At 36.1% G+C, this 19,435-nt stretch overlaps 1 protein-coding gene across 1 annotated transcript; it reads left to right on the forward strand.

The window, feature by feature from the left end:
• Window positions 1–17,727: 17,727 nt before the first annotated feature.
• Window positions 17,728–18,706, forward strand: OR4A47 (olfactory receptor family 4 subfamily A member 47). Its single transcript, XM_001152262.5, has one exon. The coding sequence runs from the start codon at window positions 17,777–17,779 to the stop codon at window positions 18,704–18,706; it is 930 nt and encodes a 309-aa protein (XP_001152262.3). The 5' UTR covers window positions 17,728–17,776.
• Window positions 18,707–19,435: the final 729 nt, after the last annotated feature.

A 19,435-nucleotide genomic window follows, 5' to 3' on the forward strand; every position in this document is an offset into this window, starting at 1 on the left:
TGAGGTGGGCTGATAGCCTGTTTTCATGGGGACTGGCCTGGTACTGAGGCAGGCCTAGAACCTAGATCCACATAGCAGTCTAACCATAGAATAGGCCTGAAACTGGGGCCAGTCTGGCAGTGGGGTGGGTCTGGTTCCTGTATCTACATGAGCTGGCCTTGCAAAGGTGCTGGCCTGAAGCTTTAGTGTGTGAAGGGGTGGTGCAGCCCTGGTGACCTAACTACTTGTGCCAGCCTGGCTTTGAGTTAGTGAGGACCTCATTGGTACTAGGACTGGTTTTGTGACTTGGTCTAAGAGAGCTGGCCTAGTGCTGGGGTGGTTTAGAAGCCTGGGTCTATGGGGACCTGCCTGGCTCTGGGGTGAGCCTGGTGCTTAAGTTCATGCGAATCAGCCTTGTGCTTGAGACTGTTGGTGCAGGCCTGAATAGGCGTCTGCAATGAAGTCAATTCTCACTTCACTTTTCTTTTCCACATAGGAGAGCCCTGGGACAGAGAGGGTCTCTCTTAGCCTTGTGCTGCATGGGCTTGGGGAAGGGGTGACTTGGGTAAAGTAAAGCTGTTCTTCCCCCATTCAGTGCATCTTTTCTTGATTGTGTGTTCCACTTGGGTACTGTAAGTTCTCACCTGTGATCTAGAACTCTTGTGAAGGTATTTTCATGTGCGGATGGATATTTATATTGGTGTTTCTGTGAGGGAATGTGATGTGGAACCTCGTATTCTATCTTTTGACATCACTATCTTTGTGCATTTTTTTTTTTAAGACGGAGTCTCGCTCTGTTGCCCAGGCTGGAATGCAGTGGCCTGATCGCAACTCACTGCAAGCTCCACCTTCTGGGTTCATGCCATTCTCCTGCCTCAGCCTCCTGAGTAGCTGGGACTACAGGCGCCTGCCACCATGCCCAGCTAATTTTTCTGTATTTTTAGTAGAGACGGGGTTTCACTGTGTTAGCCAGGATGGTCTCGATCTCCTGACCTTGTGATCCACCCGCCTTGGCCTCCAAAAGTGCTGGGATTACAGGCATGAGCCACTGCGCCTGGCCCCTTTGTGCATTTTTAATTGAGTTGTCTTTTTATTTTTGAGATGTAAAGAGTTCTTTACATATTTTTATACAAGATCCTTATCAAATATATGATTTGGAAATATTTTCTCCCATTTTGTGAACTGACTTTGACTTTCTAGATAGTTCCCTTTGAGGCACAAAAGTTTTAAATTTTGATAAAGTTCAATTTGTCTATTTTTCATCTGTTGCCTGTTTATTGCTGTATTTAAGAAACCATTGTCTAATCCCAAGATCATGAAGATTTACCCCTCTGTTTTCCTCTAATAGTTATATGGTTTTAGATTTTACACTGGATCTTTGATCCATTTGGGATTAATTTTTGTATATGGCAAGAGAAAGGGTTCCACATTTATTCCTTTGTATTTGGGTATCCAGTTGTCCTAGTATCATTTGCTGAAGAGATAATTCATTTTCTACTGAATGTTCTTGACTACTATTATTGTCACCTTAATTATATTAAGTCTTCCATCTATGAAGCGTAGATGGGCTTCTGTTTATTTTGGTCTTTTACTTCATTCGTGCTGCTGTAACAAAATACCACAAACTAATTTATAAAAAATAGAAATTTATGTCTCACAGAACTAAAAACTGGGAAGTCCAAAATCTAGGTAGTCAATGTCCATCAATGATAGACTGGATTAAGAAAATGTGGCACATATACATCATGGAATACTATGCAGCCATAAAAAAGGATGAGTTCATGTCCTTTGGAGGGACATGGATGAAGCTGGAAACCATCATTCTGAGCCAACTATCACAAGGACAGAAAACTAAACACCGCATGTTCTCACTCACATGTGGGAATTGAACAATGAGAACACTTGGACACAGGACAGGGAACATCACACCCCAGGGCCTGTCGTGGGGTGGGGGGTCAGGGGGAGGGATAGCATTAGGAGAAATACCTAATGTAAATGACAAATTGATGGGTGCAGCAAACCAACATGGCGCATGTATACCTATGTAACAAACCTGCACGTTGTGCACATGTGCCCTAGAACTTAAAGTATGAAAAAAAAAGTCTGAATGTCTCCAAAATCAAAATCAGTCTAAAGAAGACATAAAATTTAATAGAATCCTTATGACAAATAAGAAAGTTATAGTATAATAATAATTTTAGTAAAGTGTATTAGTATTTACTACAACGTGGTTCATGCTAGAAAGTCATTGTCTTGTTAATCTGCACAAGAGCCTTATGAAATAGATACTGTTTTTCTTGATTTCCAACACAATTGGATGAAGCCTGGAAAATTTAAATAAATTACTTTAGTCACAGAGGTAGCGAATACCTGAGGTAGGATTTGAGCTCATGTAGTTTTTCTTTGGAACTTACACTTTTAGGCACTATGGTATATACCAGAAAAATGACACACATTTGAATAAAGAAAAATTCTAGTCAGGGAAATGCGCAATAAATAAACCTTTTTAAGAAAGGATAAATTCAGAGTGAAAAGGACTTAAAAAGGAGAAACCTGTGATGTGATAGAGAGCAACTCAGAAGGCAGGGTGGGGTTACTTCAGATTGGGTGTTGAAAAAGATTTAAGTGCAAGAATTTAGTGTTTAACCTATCCAGGGTGAGGAACAATGAGCTGAAAGTCATAAGTAAAACAGTAGAGAGAAATTTATGTATGTGGAGGAGGAATATTATCTGACCTGATGCAACTCTTGTTTTTAATTTCTCTCTTCTCTTTTGACCCTAATATCACCAACTAAATTTATCATATTATAATTAATTCATCTTTAACTAAAATCAGGATGAAGCAAAAAAAAAGCATATACATCCAAGCAACCACCTTTCCCCAGAAGTCTTTGTGTGTGCCTCTGGCAGTTGCTGTTTCTGATGGACTTTTTGGTGTAGTCAACGACATTGATCTCCACTTTGCCTCTGCGTGACTATTGTTTTAAAATTAATTTCTATCTGTTTTCCCCATGTAAAAAATTCACTTAGTGAAGTTGAGCTAGGTTGATTTGTAAAAGGAAAACTATTTAACCAATTGTAATTGATGTTTTCATATCCTGTCAGAGTCTGTACAATTGTTCCCCACTCAAACATGTATCTGTTTGATCTCATCCAGCACCACTCTCTCCCTTGTTCACTGTGCTCCAGCTGCAGTGACCTCATTCTTGCCCTCGGGCCATTGTACTAGCTCTTCTTTATTCCCCGAATGCTCATCTTTTAGATCTTCACATGGCTAGGTCCTTGTCATTACTCAGTCTGCAGTTCAATTTCTCCTCCTTAGAGGTCTTCTTGAGCCATCCATGTAAAGCCATTCTCTATCTCTTTGAGTTATTTTCTATCACATTACTTTGCTACATTTTGTTGTCAACATTTTCACCACGTGATTGTCAGATGTAATTTTTTTTTTTTGTCCATTTTTTCCAGTTAGAATTAAAATCCATGAAAGTAGAGGTATTGGCTGTTTTGTTCACTATGGCATTTGCAGCACAAGAAATGCCCACACGTTTATTCTACGTCAAGCCTATTCTGTGCCAAGAATGGGCTGTTATGAATAAATGCAGTTTTCAAAGGGACCCTTGCTAACCAGAATGCTTCTGCAATTGATGGCTTTCCATTCTTGGTGACAAATTGAAATAAAGAATTTTAGATCAGTTTAGTATATCAGCCATGGTTCTTAGGTGATGACACAGAATTATCTGTAGCTAGTTTAAGTAGAAGGGATTTATTATATGCAATTAAGTTGTTTAAAGAACCTTTGGAAGGGTTAGAATGGCAGTCTGACCTGAATGACCAGGAATAACTTTTAGAAGCACATCTGTTGGGACAGGTGCTCCAAAGGAGCCGCTGTCCCTCTGACACCATGGTTATGTTGCCACATCTCCACAGGTGCTGCTGCTTCTCTGACCGCAGAACCACTTCGCCTTTGTTGACATCGTCAGAACCCAGCCTCAGATAACTAATTTCCAACTCAAAGACTTGCACGGAGGCTCCTGGTTCGTATCTCCCAAGTCATGTGACTAACCTTCTGGGACTAACATTGTATAGCATATGATTTGGTAGCAAATCTCAAGCAGCTCTTCTAACTTAATTTGAGATGCTTATTAATGGAAGAGTCCCTCGATTGAAAAAATGCTTCTCTTACTTTACTTTCATTTTCACATTTCTATTTCTTATTGTATACATTTAAGTTATACAACTTAATGTTTTGATATACATGTACATGGTGAAACTATGTACATGTATATCACAGTTTAACATATCCATCATCTCACATGGTTATCTTTTTGCATCTTAAATTCTTTTTTTTTTTGGTTAGAGGACCCAAAGCCTACCCTGTTAGAAAATTTGCAGTGATACAATGCAATATTATTAACTATAGTTTTTATACTACACTTTATTTAGATCTTTAGATTTATTCATCCTACATATCTTCCCATTTTCCCCACCCTCTGCCTCTGGTAACCACTGCTGTTCTATTCTCTGTTTCTACATATTCAGCTATTTATTTTTATTTTTTTGTATTCCACATATAGGAGAAATCGTGCAACATTTTTCTTCCTGAGTCTGGCTTATTTCACTAAACATAATGTCTTCCAGGTTCATTCATATTATTGCAAATGGCAGGATCTCCTTGTTTTTAAAATTGAAATAATATTCATGTATATGAATACTATATATTATATTATATATATATGCAAAAAGATAACCATGCGAGATGATGGATATGTTAAAGTGCATATCTGTAGTAATAGTTTCACCATGTACATGTATATATAAATTATATATATTATATATTATATTAAAGTAATATAATACACATATTACATTATCAATATAGTAATATACTATGTTAATATAATTCTTAATAATATATTTTAATAATAATCACATTCATATTTTATTATGCTTTTAAAAAAATCTAGTCATCTGTTGAGAAACATTTGGGTTTTGTTTTCATATGGTGGTTATTGTGAATAATGCTGCAATGAACATGTGAGTGCAGATATATCTACAAGTACTACTTTCATTTCCTATGGGTGTATATCCAGAAGAGGGATTGCTGACCCATATGGTAGTTCTATTTTTAATTTTTCAATGAGCCTCATGCTCTGTCCCCTAATGGCTGTTCCAATTTACATTTCCACCACCAGTATACCAGTGTTCTCTTTTCTCCACATCCTTGCCAACACTTATGATCTCATCTTTTTGATAAAGCCATCCTAAGAAGTGTGAGGTGATGTCTCATTGTAATTTTAATTTGCATTTACCTGAAGATTAGTAATATTGGGCATCTTTTCTTTTATCTATTGGCCAGGTTTTTGTTTTGTTTGGAGAAATATCCATTCAGGTTCTTTGGTAATATTTAATTGGGTTATTAATTTTTTTGCTGTTGAGTTATGTAAATTCCATATATATTTTGGATATTAACTCCTTAACGGATTTATGTGTTACAAATATTTTCTCCCAATTTCTAGGCTGTCTTTTACTTTTGTTGTTTTCTTTGATATGCCAAAGTTTTTGGCTTGATATACTCCCACTTGTTTAGTTTTTGCTTTTATTTCTTGTGCCTTGGGTGTCCTATCCAAAAAATTATTGGCAAGACCAATGTCATGCAGCTTTTCCACGATGTTTTCTCCTAGGAGTTTTATAGTTTATAGTCTTGTATTTAGTTCTTTAATCCATTTTGATTTGATTTTTCTTTATGGTATAGTATAAGGGTCCAATTTTATTCTTTTGCATGTGGATATCCAGTTTTCTTAACACCACTAATTGAAGAGAGTAACTTTTCTCTATGTTTTATTCTTGGTACTTTTGTCAAAGATTAATTAATAGTATATGCCTGGGGCCAGGTGCAGTGGCTCACACCTGTAATCCCAGCACATTGGGAGTCCAAGGTGGGTAGATCACCTGAGGTCGGGAGTTCAAGACCAGCCTGGCCAACATGGTGAAACCCCCGTCTCTACTAAAAATACAAAAATTAGCTAGGTATGGTGGTGGGCAACTGTAATCCCAGCTACTTGGGAGGCTGAGGCTGGAGAATTGCCTGAACCTGGGAGGTGGAGGTTGCAGTGAGCTGAGATTTCCCACTGCACTCCAGCCTGGGTGACAGAGTGAGACTCTGTCTTAAAAAAAAAAGAAGAAGAAAAATGTATATGCATGGGCTTATTTCTTGGCTTTCTATTCTGTTCCTTTGGTCTATGTGTCTGTTTTTATGTCAATACTGTTTTTACAACCATACTGATTTGATGATAATAGCTTTGTGACATAATTTTTATTTTATTTTATTTTATTTTATTTTATTTTATTTGAAACAGAGTCTTGCTCTGTCACCTAGGCTGGAGTGCAGTGATGTAATCATGGCTGACTGCAGCCTGCACCTCCCAGGTTCAAGAGATTCTCGTGTCTCAGCCTCCCAAGTAGCTAGGATTACAGATGTGCACCACCACACCTGGCTAATTTTTGTATTTTTAGTAGAGAAGAGGTTTTACCATACTAGCCAGTCTGGTCTCAGACTCTTGGCCTCAAGTGATGCACCTGCCTCAGACTTCCAAAGTGCTTGGATTATAGGTGTGAGCCACCACACCCAACCACTTTGTCACATAATTTTTAATCAGGAAATGTGATGCCTCCAACTTTTTTTTCCCCTCAAGATTGCTTTGGCTACTTGAGGTCTTCTGTGGTTCCATTTGAATTTTATTTATTTATTAAAAAAGTCTAAACTTTAAAAAATGTCACTGGAATTTTTACATGGTTACAATGGTACAGGTTACATTGAATTTGTATATCACTTTGGATGGCATGGACATTTTAACAATATTGATTTTTTTCTATCCATGAACATGTGGTTCATTTGTCTATGGCCTACCATCCTGAAGAAGCTCAATCTCTGATCTCAGAAGGAAAGCTAGGTTGAACCTAATTAGTACTCTCATTGTTTTTTAAATAAACCAAAAAATATATTGTTCACTATTGTATATTAGGCACTGCGTAAGCACTTTACATGCCTTATATCATATTGTCATCATAACGTCATGAATTACATATTATTCTCTTCATTTTAGGGAAACAATGAGACTTGTAGATGTTCAAAATAACTTTTTAAAGTTATAACATTGTAAGTAAGAAGGCTAACTCTGATAATCTGTCTCCAGCTTAAATTCCTATTTAAAATCCATAGTCATCTATGTCCAAAATGGTAAAATCATTTCATATTGTTTCATCTCTCTATCTGGACCTTTGCTCCAAATGTGGGCTCCAGAACAACTTATCCTCAGGCAGGTATGAGCTTCCTTTCCCTGATTGCTTGTCGGGTTGTTATTGTTTTAAACACATATTTTATTTTTTAGTGTCACAGAATTTGAGCAGGTAGTACAAAGAGTTCCTATATAACCTCTGTACCTACACATGCATAGTATCCTCTACTATCAACATTCCACACACCACAGTGGTACACTTTTACAACAATAAACCTCTATTGATACACCTATCTAACTCAAAGTTCTTAGTTTACACTAGGATTTGCTCTTGGTATTGTATGTTCTATGAGCTTGGACAAATATATAATGACATGTATCTACTGTTACAGTATCATGTAGAATAGAGTAACTGACATAAAAATCCTCTGTGCTCAAGACTTGGAACCAACCCAAATGCCCATCAATGATAGACTGGATAAAGAAACTGTGGCACATATACACCATGGAATACTTAGCAGCCATAAAAAAGCATGAGTTCGTGCCCTTTTCAGGGACATGGATGAAACTGGAAGCCATCATTCTGAGCAAACTAACAGAGCAACAGAAAACCAAACACCACATGTTCTCACTCGTAAGTGAGAGTTGAACAAAATAAGAAAACAGGAACCCAAGGAGGGGAACATCACACACTGGGGCCTTTCAGGCCATGGGTGGCAAGGGAAGGGAGAGCATTAGGACAAATACCTAATGCATATGGGGCTTAAAACCTAGACGACGGCTTGATGGGTGCAGCAAAACACCATAGCACGTGTATACCTATGTAACAAACCTGCATGTTCTGCACATGTATCCCAGAACTTAAAGTAAAACTAAAAATAAAAAGCCTCTGTGCTCCACTTATTTATCCCTCCTTCTTCCATAAACCCTAATGTCCACTGATATTTTTGCTGTCTCCATAGTTTAGCCTTTTCCAGAATGCCATATAGTTGGAAATATACAATATATAACCTATTCGAATAGGCATTTTCACTCAGTGATATGCATTTTGTTTTCTCCATGTGTTTTCATGGCTTGGTAGTTCATTTCTTTTTAGTACTGAATAATATTTCATAGTCTGGATGCACACATTTGTTTATCCACTTACCTAATAAAGAGCATCTTCATGGCCTCTAAGTTTTGGCAACTATGAACAAAGCTGCTAGAAACATTTGTGTGTGAGTTTTTGTGTGGGCATAAATTTTCATCTTGAGTAAATATCAAAAATCCCAGTTGCTTGATTGTATGATAACAGTATGTTTAGTTTTATAAGAAATTGCCAAACTGTCTTCCAAAGTATCTGACATCATTTGTCTATTGTATGATCTATTTCTTCACCAATACTACATTGTCTTGATTGCTGTACCTCTATAGCAAGTCTTGAAGATGGGTAGTATCAGTTCTCCAACTTTGTTCTTTCCCTCAGTATCACATTAGCTATTCTTGGTCTTTTGCCTTTCCATATAAGCTTTAGAATTAGTTTGTCAATATTTACAAAATACCCTGCTGGAATTTTGACTGGGATTAAAATGAATGCATAGATTAAGTTGGGAAAAATAGACATCTTGACAATATTGAGTCTTCCTATCCATGAATATGAAATATTTCTTCATTTATTTAGTTTTTTAATTTGTTTTTTCTTTTTCATTTTTTTTTTGTTTTGTTTTGAGATGGAGTTTCACTCTTGTTGTCCAGGCTGGAGTGCAATGGTGTGATCTCAGCTCACCGCAACCTGCGCCTCCCAGGTTCGATTGATTCTCCTGTCTCAGCCTCCCGAGTAGCTGGGATTACAGGCATGTGCCACCACGCCTGGCTAATTTTGTATTTTTTCTTAGTAGAGAAGGGGTTTCTGCATGTTTGTCAGGTCTCGAACTCCTGACCTCAGGTGATCTGCCTGCCTCAGCCTCCCAAAGTGCTGGGATTAATGGCCTGAGCCACTGTGCCCTGCCTTGATTTGTTAATTAGAGCTTTGTAGTTTTTCTCACTTGTACACATTTTGTTAGATTTATACCTGAGTATTTCATTTTTTTGGAATGCTAAAGTAAACGATATTGTGTTTTGAATTTTAGATTATACTTGTTCATTGCTGGTATATAGAAAAGTGATTGACTTTTGTACATTAACCTTGATCCTGCCACTCTGCTCTAATTATTAGTTCCAGTATTTTTTTGTTGATTTAAAAAAATTTCTACATAGATGATCATGTCATCTACAGACATTTTTTTTCTTCCTATCAGTATATTTTTTATTCTTTTTCTTGTCTTATTACATTAGCTAGGACTTCCAGGACAATGTTGACAAGAAGTGATGAGAAGAGACATTCTTGCCTTTTTCCTAGTCTTAGTAGGAAAGCTTCAAGTTTCTCACCATTAAGTGTGATGCTGGCTGTAGATTCTTACTTTATGGATTTTTTTTTAAGAATCATAAATAGGTGTTAGATTTTTTTCAAATGCTTTTTCTGCATCTATTAATATGGTAATTTGATTTTTTCCCTTTGACATTTCACACAATGGATTATGTTAATTGATTTTTGAATGTTGATCTCACCCTGCATACCTGGACTAAATTGTACACCAGGATCTACTGAGATTTAGTCCAGGTATGCAGGGTGGAATCAACATTCAAAAATACCTGGACTAAATCTCAGTTGATCCTGGTGTACAATTATCTTTATATATTGTTGAATTTAATCTGCTAATTTTTTGTTGAGGATTTTTGCATATATGTTAAAAAGAGATATTAGTCTGAAGTTTTCTTTTGTTGTAATGTCTTTGTTCTTGGGAATAGGGTATGGTGGGCTTCATTGAATGAGTTAGGAAGTCTTTCCTCTTCTATTTTCTAAAAGAGATTTAGAGAACTGGTATAATATAATCCTTAAATATTTGGTAGAATTTACCAGTGAACCTGTCTGACCTGGTACTTTCTGTTTTTTAAGGTGCTATGGACTTAATGTTTGTGTCACCCTGAAATTCATGTATTAAAATTCTAACCCCCTATGTAATGGTATTAGGAGGTGGAGCCTCTGAGAGGAGACTAGGCCATCAGGGTAGAGCCCTGATAAATGGGATTAGTGCCCTTATAAGAGGCCCTTAGAGAAGGCTATGATTGGGTATTTCATTTACTTCAAATAGGTTAGGCTGTAATAAAACCCCAGCAAGTTAGGGTGTGGCTAACAGTAGGTTCTTCTGAGGGCAGGCCTTGTTAAGAAGAACAGAATACTGTGGATATTTAAAAATGTTTTTCCCCATCTCCAGGAAGATGAATTTATCACTTATTTCCCTACTTTGCCATAGCAATTATTTTCTTTTTATCTAATACTTGATTTTTTTCCCATTAGTGTGGGTTTGGATATATTTTTTTTAAAATTTTGTTTAATGTACGGACAGGACTTTTTCTAACATCTTCTGTGAGTGTCAGGTAGGGATAATGAAGTCAAAACTCACAAAAGTGTGAGAGACCCCCTGCCCTGCCCCACCTTGACTGGCTCCCCTAGAGTTTTTATCTTTCAGGCATCTCTTTCAGGCTTCTCCACATTAAGAGGTTCATCAATTAAGTTCAGGGTTTTCCGACCTACATCTACCCTCCTTGGCACTGGCTCCTGTGGGGTTTCTGCTTGTGGGTTTCTGCTCAGGGAAGGTGGGATTCTCTCTATCTGCCTGTCTATCTCTGCAATTTTGAGGGCAGCGGTTTGCGTTGTGAGCTCACTTCTTTGTTGGATTTAAGATGAATTGTTGGTATTTTAGTTTGTTCAGCTTTTTTTCTTGTTATTAGATTACAGTGGTGACTTCTAAGCTCTTTACATGCTAGATTAGAAGTTCCCCTTACTTTTCTTTAAAAAGAACTTTCAATGAAATACAAATTCCTTACCAAGATCTATACTGCCCTGCAGGGCTTGGCTTCTGTCCATCTCTTCAACCTCAGTTTGTTCTGTCCTTTCTCTTTTGCATTTCCTTTCAGGTACTAAGACGTTCCGTTGACTTGTACTTGCTCAGCTCTTTAAATATTGGAGCTTTCCACATGTAACAATACTTCCCGTGGAGCAATGTTTCGTCCTTTGGACCTCAGCTAAGTATCACCATTTAAAAAAACCTCTGATTACCTTCTTTACAGTAATATCTCACTCTTATTTTTCATCACAATACTCAGTATTTTAAATACTGATCATAGATTGTAATTTATTAAATTGTTCTCCTGACTTTCTTAGAAGATATAAAGTTAATGTAGGCAGGACTTTTATACTTTTTTTTTTCTGTTTCATTAACTATTGTATCTTAAGCTTATGGCCTAGAACTTGGCATGAAAAGGATGCTCATAACAATTTTTTAGAATAATAAATACATAGATAAATAGTTATTACAACTAAATAAAATATTTTAAAAACATATCCAAGCCTACACTTGTAGGCAGAAAAAATGGAGAATTAGATAAAAGGAAAAAAGCTGCTATCGCAAAGTGGGGAAAATGTGATAAATTCATCTTCTTAGCGAGAAGTGGCTGGGCTGATATTTTATTCTTGGTTGGCAATCCTACTATAATGGTTGTTTTTTTCTCCCTTGTTACATCTTTCTGACCCTAGTTATGTGATTGATCTGACAATATCTCTACATGCAAATGTTCTTAAAAAATATGTGGAAAATCCCTGTGAACTTAATTAAGCAAAAATCAGTCTTGGACAGAATCCAGTTCCAGGACTCCATGATTAGTGTGCTTATAAGGTACAAACTCTTCAATAATATTTGCCTCTGTCAGGTAGAAGATACTATCCTTTTAAGGGCTAATTATTTCAGAAGATGTTTTATTAGGCTTACCACATGACATAAAAAGGGGACAAGAATTTCCTCTCCAAATTTCAAGCATGAATGCTTGGCCGTAAGAAGACAAGAGAGTGAGATAGGCTAAACGTTGGAACGGCAGTTATTCTTTATTGAAATTACTAGAAAAGAAGTTATGAGAGAAAAATTTCCCTCTTAAAAAGTCTAGTTACTATCTTCTTATGTAGACATAGGATTTGTTTGTATTTTTAATAAATTATCCTAACATGAAAAGTTTTAATTTTTCTTTTTGCACCATGGAATTTCTTTAAAATAGTTCTACAGTGCAAGTCATAATTTTCTGAAATACTTAGAAACTCTGAAGACAATGGATAGACGTGGCCATATGATTTCAAATATATCATCAAGGAATGATACAGTTTTTTTGTCTTCTGTGTGCATATTGGATTGAAGAGAGACTTCCAGCTCCTTGTGAGTGAGGTAAAGTGTTTTTCAAATCATAGATAAGCTTCCCAAAGGTAAGATTTTAACAGGTGTTAGTGAAATCAAGCTTTGCAGATGTGTGAATTTTTTACTACATAGGAAATTATATCATTTGATTTTATAAGAATTGAAATGTTGAAAAACTTTTGCTGGTGCAAAGTTGCTGGTTAGGTTTTATATGATACTTGTCATGAGTATATTTAAAAAATAGAAAAGTTAAGTCAGCAACCATGATATATCCTAAAAAGTTATAACTCCACCTAGAGGAGTAGGAGACTCATGGTGAAAACGTGATTTTTCAGACAGCATCAAGACTTTGGTCCTCTGATAAAATGACCCCTTGTATAGATCCTGAGATGAATTGAGTAGTAGATGCTCGGTGATGCCTGGGAGTCTATCTTATTTGATTGGTGTGACACAATATACGTGTTCAATTAACACTTGGTGGTTGAATGAATAAATGAAAGACTGAACTTATAATACACCTTTCTACAATATTTAGCATTAATTTAGAGGTAAACTGCTTATGATTACTAAGATTGGCATCTGCAAAAGAATAGATAGAACTAAAAAGATGCAAAAGCAGTTTGAATATTTGAGGACTGGTAAAAACCTTGAGCAGGTAAACATAAAGAATTGCAGGAAATTAGCTGAATAGGTTTCCTGGATCCCAGTCATCTAAGATCTTGTAGGCCAAGATGCAGATATTGGATTTTATTGAGTATACAGGCCAAGGTAGGGATATTGGATTTTATTAAGCATATAATAGGAATATCTTGTAGGGGTTGAGATCAAAGGAGTAATAGAATCTGAATAATATAAGAACAAAAAAAAGATCATTTGGGCTGCTTCAGGAACACAGATTGTCAAATGCCGAAAGGAAAGTAGGTAGACCTGGCTATTGCAGTAGACCAGGAACGAATGGGGTGTAGTGAGAATGATCAAGTTTGTAATGTATTAGAGAGGAAAAGTGAACAGGCCTTATTAAGTATAGAAATAAACAATGTGAGTAGAATAAAGGGTGAAGGAAGGGCACTGATAAAATTTGGTCTGAACAATAACACAAAAGGGAGTACCATTTTATTAATTTGATTAAAAAAATCCTAGGTAGGAATAGATATATTATGAAAAATTAAAAGTTTGCTTATATAAATCATAAATTGAAGTCTGTTTGGAGGCATCAATTAGATAGCTGCAGATATGAGTTTGAAAATTAGGGGAGAAATGGAGTAAAGACAAACAATTTTAGACTGCTTCAGAATTTACAAGTTAGGAAAACGAGCAATATTCAAGTAAAGACACTAAGAAGAAAGTTTCAGTGGGTCGGTAAGATATCTGGTACTGTGACAGTTATGGACCATACATTGCGTGTTATGACAATTATTGTTTCATTATGTCCCCCCAACAAATTCATATTTTGGGGCCCTAACTCTTAGTACTTCAGAACATAACCTTATTTGAGGTGAGTCTTTGCAGAGGTATGCAAGTTAAAATAAGATGATTGAGGTGGACCCTAATCCAATATGACTGATGTCCTTAATAGATAGGAAAATTTGGATACAGACATGTATACAAAGAGTATTCTGTAGGAACCTATAGTTGGTCATTTATAAGCCAAGGGCAGAGGCTTGGAACATCTCCTTCCCTTATAGTCTTCCATAGGAACCAACACTGTTAATATGTTAATTTTGAATTTCTAAGATCTAGAACTATGAGACAATAAATTTCTGTCGTTTAAGGCACTCAGTTTGTGCTACTTTATTGTACCTGTTCTAGCAAAATAATACAGCTTTCAGTTCTGGGAGTGGGGTACTGCTGCAATGAATACCTCAAATGTGGAAGTGGCTTTGCAACTGGGTAATGGGCAGATACCTCCAGAGTTTGAGGGTGCATTATAGAAAGAGCTTGGATATCCTTCAAGTTACTGTGGGTAGGAATATGGACATTGAACAGTGATTCTGGTGAAGGCTCAGAAAGGAAAGAGGGGAGCTGAGGAGAAAACATCTATTATCTTAGAGAATACATATTTCATCATGAACTGAATATTTCTAGAAATCTGAATGTCAAGGTCCTTGTAGTTAAGGTCAAAAGTGGAAATTAGGAACATGTTATTGGAAAGTGGAGGAAAAGCGTCATTGTTATAAGGTGGCAGCCCTAGTAAATAATACAAAGAAATTTGGTCTATAGCCTTGCACACAAAATGCATTCTACCCACTATGAATATATATATATTAAGTGCATCTTCAGTGTGATACTTCAGTGAGTTTATACATGACACATCTTTTCATGGAATTCCCTTTTCCATCCTTTTCCTCACTTCTTTAAACTCATTAAAGTATCACTTCCGCTGAGAAATCTACCCAGAGCACAGTTGGATTTAGAAGTTCCAAGGCTGTGTAGCCATAGCACAATGTAAATTATTTATAATCACACTTGCTAAATTGGTTTTTGTCTGACCACTTTATTGTGCAATTCTGACAGTACACTGAAGATTAACAACCAAATTGACAATAAATAACTCTAAAGGGTATTTTTGTAATGATGAATAGTTTTCTATACGGACCTTTGCTCAAATGGCTTATATGCCAGAATCATCTCTGACATATGATATTTACTTGACCCTTAGTCTTAGATATTAGATTATTTTCTCTTCACCATTGAAAGGGTAAAATCATCTTATGTTTGGATTATTTCTCTCTTCAGTTCATCTTTTGACCCAGAGCTTTCTCAAAGCACTTTTCACCTCTGCATTTCTGAGGGTTAGACTAAAGGTTTTAACATAGGATTTATCATGGTATAAAACACAGCCACTGCTTTATTGATTGGGGAAGGGTCACTGGGCACAGATACACAGATATACAGAACCCAAAGATAAGATGACCACGGTGGTGTGAGAGATGCAGGTAGAGAGAGCTTTAGCATCTTTCCTCCAAGCTGTGAGTTTTCAAAGTACATAGGATGGCCACTTAAGAAACCATCAAGAAAATGATGTTTAATAGGGTGTTGAACCCACCATTGGCAGCAACAAAGAAACCAAGTGTATTAGTAGTACCCATGCAGAGGAGTTTCAACAAAGTGTTTAAGTGACACATGAATGAGCTATGACATTGGGTTCATAGAAAGGAAGTCAGACTGGGGAGAGGATCTAAACTGTGCCTGGATAAAGCTTCCAGTACATGCCATTCCAGTGAGATGGCTACACCTATATTGATTCATGATGGTCATGTAGTGCAGATGGTCACATAACAGCCATGGACCATCCCCATCAGTGGAATAATCTCAGCAGCACCAAAAGATGCTCAGCAAAGACTTCCAGATACTTTATCCATATTGATACTAGCATGGTACTGCATATGCTCCCATATTTTTTTATTAACTCATTAGGTACCCAAAAAAACTCAATAAACTTATATGATGATTTCATTTATAAAATATGACACAGAGTACTGATTAGCATTTGATATCTTACAGCAAGTGTTAGAAAAATTTATTTACTGGTTTAGATATTTCTCATAAAATAGTTGTCTATTTATTATCTATTATCTATCTTCTTCATCATCATCTATCACTTTCTACCTAAATTATTTTCTAAAACCAGAGTGTTATAGACACTTTGAGAAAAATGAAGCATTTTCTACATGCATATTAAACATATGGTTTATGTAAAAGCCCAGTAAATAAGGCTTTTGGTTTTCACAACATCTAAAATAAGGCTGTTGATTAGAGATAAGTCAACTAGCTCAATGGAGACTTCCTCAGGGAAAGTTCAGTATCATTGAGAAGAAAATTTAGAAACTTGTTGGCCAGCATTTATATACTATTTACCATTAATAGATTAAAATAGAGTTATTATGTATCTTTTCACCTCAGGAGGTATAATTCTGTTTGGAAAAGTAGGTGACTAATGGTGAAAAGATGATTCCTTGGTTAGCACTAATATTTCTCCTCTGATAATCACTTCTGGCCTAAACCCTAACCCTGAATGAGTTTGTGAACATTCTGTGATGGCTGGGAGTCTACTTTATTTGAGAGGCATAACACAATGTAGGTGTCATATAAACATTTTTCAATTGAATGAATGAATAAAAGATTATACTTACAATACACATTTCCACAATATTGACCATTATTTTAGAAGTAAGTGGCTTCTAATCTCTGAAATAAGTGTCTAAAAAAAATAGATTAAATTAAGGATATGGAAAAGCACATTGTATATTTGGTGAATATCAAAACTGTCTGGAGCAGGATAAATGTGGACAATTGTAAGGGATGGATTTGGGGAGGTAGCCTGGATCCAGGTCATCTAGGGTCTTGTAGGCCAAGGTAGAAAGATTGCATTTTATTGAGTGCAGAATAGAAATCCACCATGGGGTTTTTGAGTAGAGGAGTGGTATGATATTAATAAGATTTTCAAAAGATAATTTGGGCTACTTCATGAAGGAACATTATTAGAGGCCAGAAGATGTGTGGAGAGACTTTGCAGGGGGCTATTAGAGTAGGCCAGGGGGTAACAAGATGGTAGTGAGAAGGATCCAATTGGGATATTTTGAAGGAAGAGTTAACAGGGTTTGAAAAAAATATACTGATAAATAATATTAAAGAAATAGAGAAGTGAAATAGATTGTAAAATTTTTAGTTTAAACAATAACGTGGTAGGTAGTAACATTTAATGAAATGAAAATAAGGAAGAAATGGGTTAATCTGGAAAATTAAAAATTGGTATCAATTGAACATGTCAGTTGGTAGTCACATACAAAGATCCATTCATAATTAGCTCTTCCCAGTTTGAAAATGTAAGTTACCTTAAGTGGTTTCTCGAGTATTATACATCTGTGAATTTATACAGGATGCATCTTTATGTGGAATTCCCTTCCCATCCTCTCTTGTAGTTAATTATCACCTTTCCTTTATATCTCAGCTAAGACATTGCTTTCTCCGAAAAGTCTTTCCTGATCCTAGTTTGATTTAATGTTTTAGCACTGTGAACCCTTACAATAATATCAATATATTTATTATGACACCTATTTAATTGGTATTTAATTTATTCCCTTTGGTATTTTATTTACCAAATCACTGAGAGTACAAAATTGTGTCTTTTTCAACTTGGCAATTCCAAAGTCTATGACAGATTTGACATAGATGCTGCTTACACATTTTTAATTGAATGAGTAAATACAATATTAAAATCATAATGCATTTAAAGATTTCCCCCCTTGTTTTATAGGTAAACTGCTTATATGATCTGAAGTAAGCAGCTGTAAAGAATACATGGAGCCAAGGAAAAATGTGACTGACTTTGTCCTCTTGGGCTTCACACAGAATCCAAAGGAGCAGAAAGTACTTTTTGTTATGTTCTTGCTCTTCTACATTTTGACCATGGTGGGCAACCTGCTCATTATAGTGACCGTAACTGTCAGTGAGACCCTGGGCTCACCAATGTACTTCTTTCTTGCTGGCTTATCATTTATAGATATCATTTATTCTTCATCCATTTTCCCCAGATTGATTTCAGGCTTGTTCTTTGGGAATAATTCCATATCCTTCCAATCTTGCATGGCCCAGCTCTTTATCGAGCACCTTTTTGGTGGGTCAGAGGTCTTTCTCCTGTTGGTGATGGCCTATGACCGCTATGTGGCCATCTGTAAGCCCTTGCATTATTTGGTTATCATGAGACAATGGGTGTGTGTTGTGCTGCTGGTAGTGTCCTGGGTTGGAGGATTTCTGCACTCAGTATTTCAACTTAGCATTATTTATGGGCTCCCATTCTGTGGCCCCAATGTCATTGATCATTTTTTCTGTGACATGTATCCCTTATTGAAACTGGTCTGCACTGACACTCATGCTATTGGCCTCTTAGTGGTGGCCAATGGAGGACTGGCTTGCACTATTGTGTTTCTGCTCTTACTCATCTCTTATGGTGTCATCTTGCACTCTCTAAAGAACCTTAGTCAGAAAGGGAGGCAAAAAGCCCTCTCAACCTGCAGTTCCCACATGACTGTGGTTGTCTTCTTCTTTGTTCCTTGTATTTTTATGTATGCTAGACCTGCTAGGACCTTCCCCATTGACAAATCAGTGAGTGTGTTTTATACAGTCTTAACCCCAATGCTGAACCCCTTAATCTACATTCTGAGAAATTCTGAGATGACAAGTGCTATGAAGAAGCTCTGGAGAAGAGACCTCATATCAAGTAGTACATAAGTGAGTTACCCACCAGGAAGAGAGTCATTTGACTTTACAGCCTTTCTCCTTGGGACCCAGGAGTTTTTTTAAATCTGATGCCATCTTCCCTTTCTTCAAAGCATTTACAATTATTATTAAAGAACGAACAATATGATTGTGTTATTAATAACAGTTGATCTCTCTGCTAGAATGTAAGATCTATAATGTCTTGTTTTCCATTTTATCTGTAAAGATGTAATGCATAAAGCAAGGAGTCAATAATATGTAGTGAATTAGTTAAGAAATTTTAGAGTTACATTGATTTTTAATCAAGTTATGCCTGTATGTTTTTGCCTTTCTTTCTGAGACTTAATTTCATTTTTAGTTAGATTCTTGTCCTTTAAGTTCATTGTTCTTCTTATACTATTTAAAATAGTTAATGGTATATTTTATATCAATGCAGTCCTTTTCATCCAATTGAACTTGTACTGTATACAGATTTTTAATGTAATATTTCTACCTTTTAAAAGAAGAATTGAAAGCCAAATGGATAATCATAAATAGTAAAAATGGAAACTGTACAAAATAATATAAAATGAGAAATAAATCTCTTGTCCATGTCTGAGTGCAGTCTCCTAGTTCCCTTCATCAGAGGAAGTCACTATTATCCATTTCTTAAGATGTTTCAGGTAATAATCTTTAAATGTAAATATATTTAAATATATGTGTGTGATTTTCTCTATGTACAGAAGCTTGCTACTTCACATA

Source organism: Pan troglodytes, chromosome 9 (assembly GCF_028858775.2).
Source record: "Pan troglodytes isolate AG18354 chromosome 9, NHGRI_mPanTro3-v2.0_pri, whole genome shotgun sequence".
NCBI lineage: Eukaryota > Metazoa > Chordata > Mammalia > Primates > Hominidae > Pan > Pan troglodytes.

Excerpts from the sequence above, each read along its gene's own strand:
- OR4A47 (XM_001152262.5), top strand. The coding sequence starts at position 17,777 with ATGGAGCCAAGGAAAAATGTGACTGACTTTGTCCTCTTGGGCTTCACA.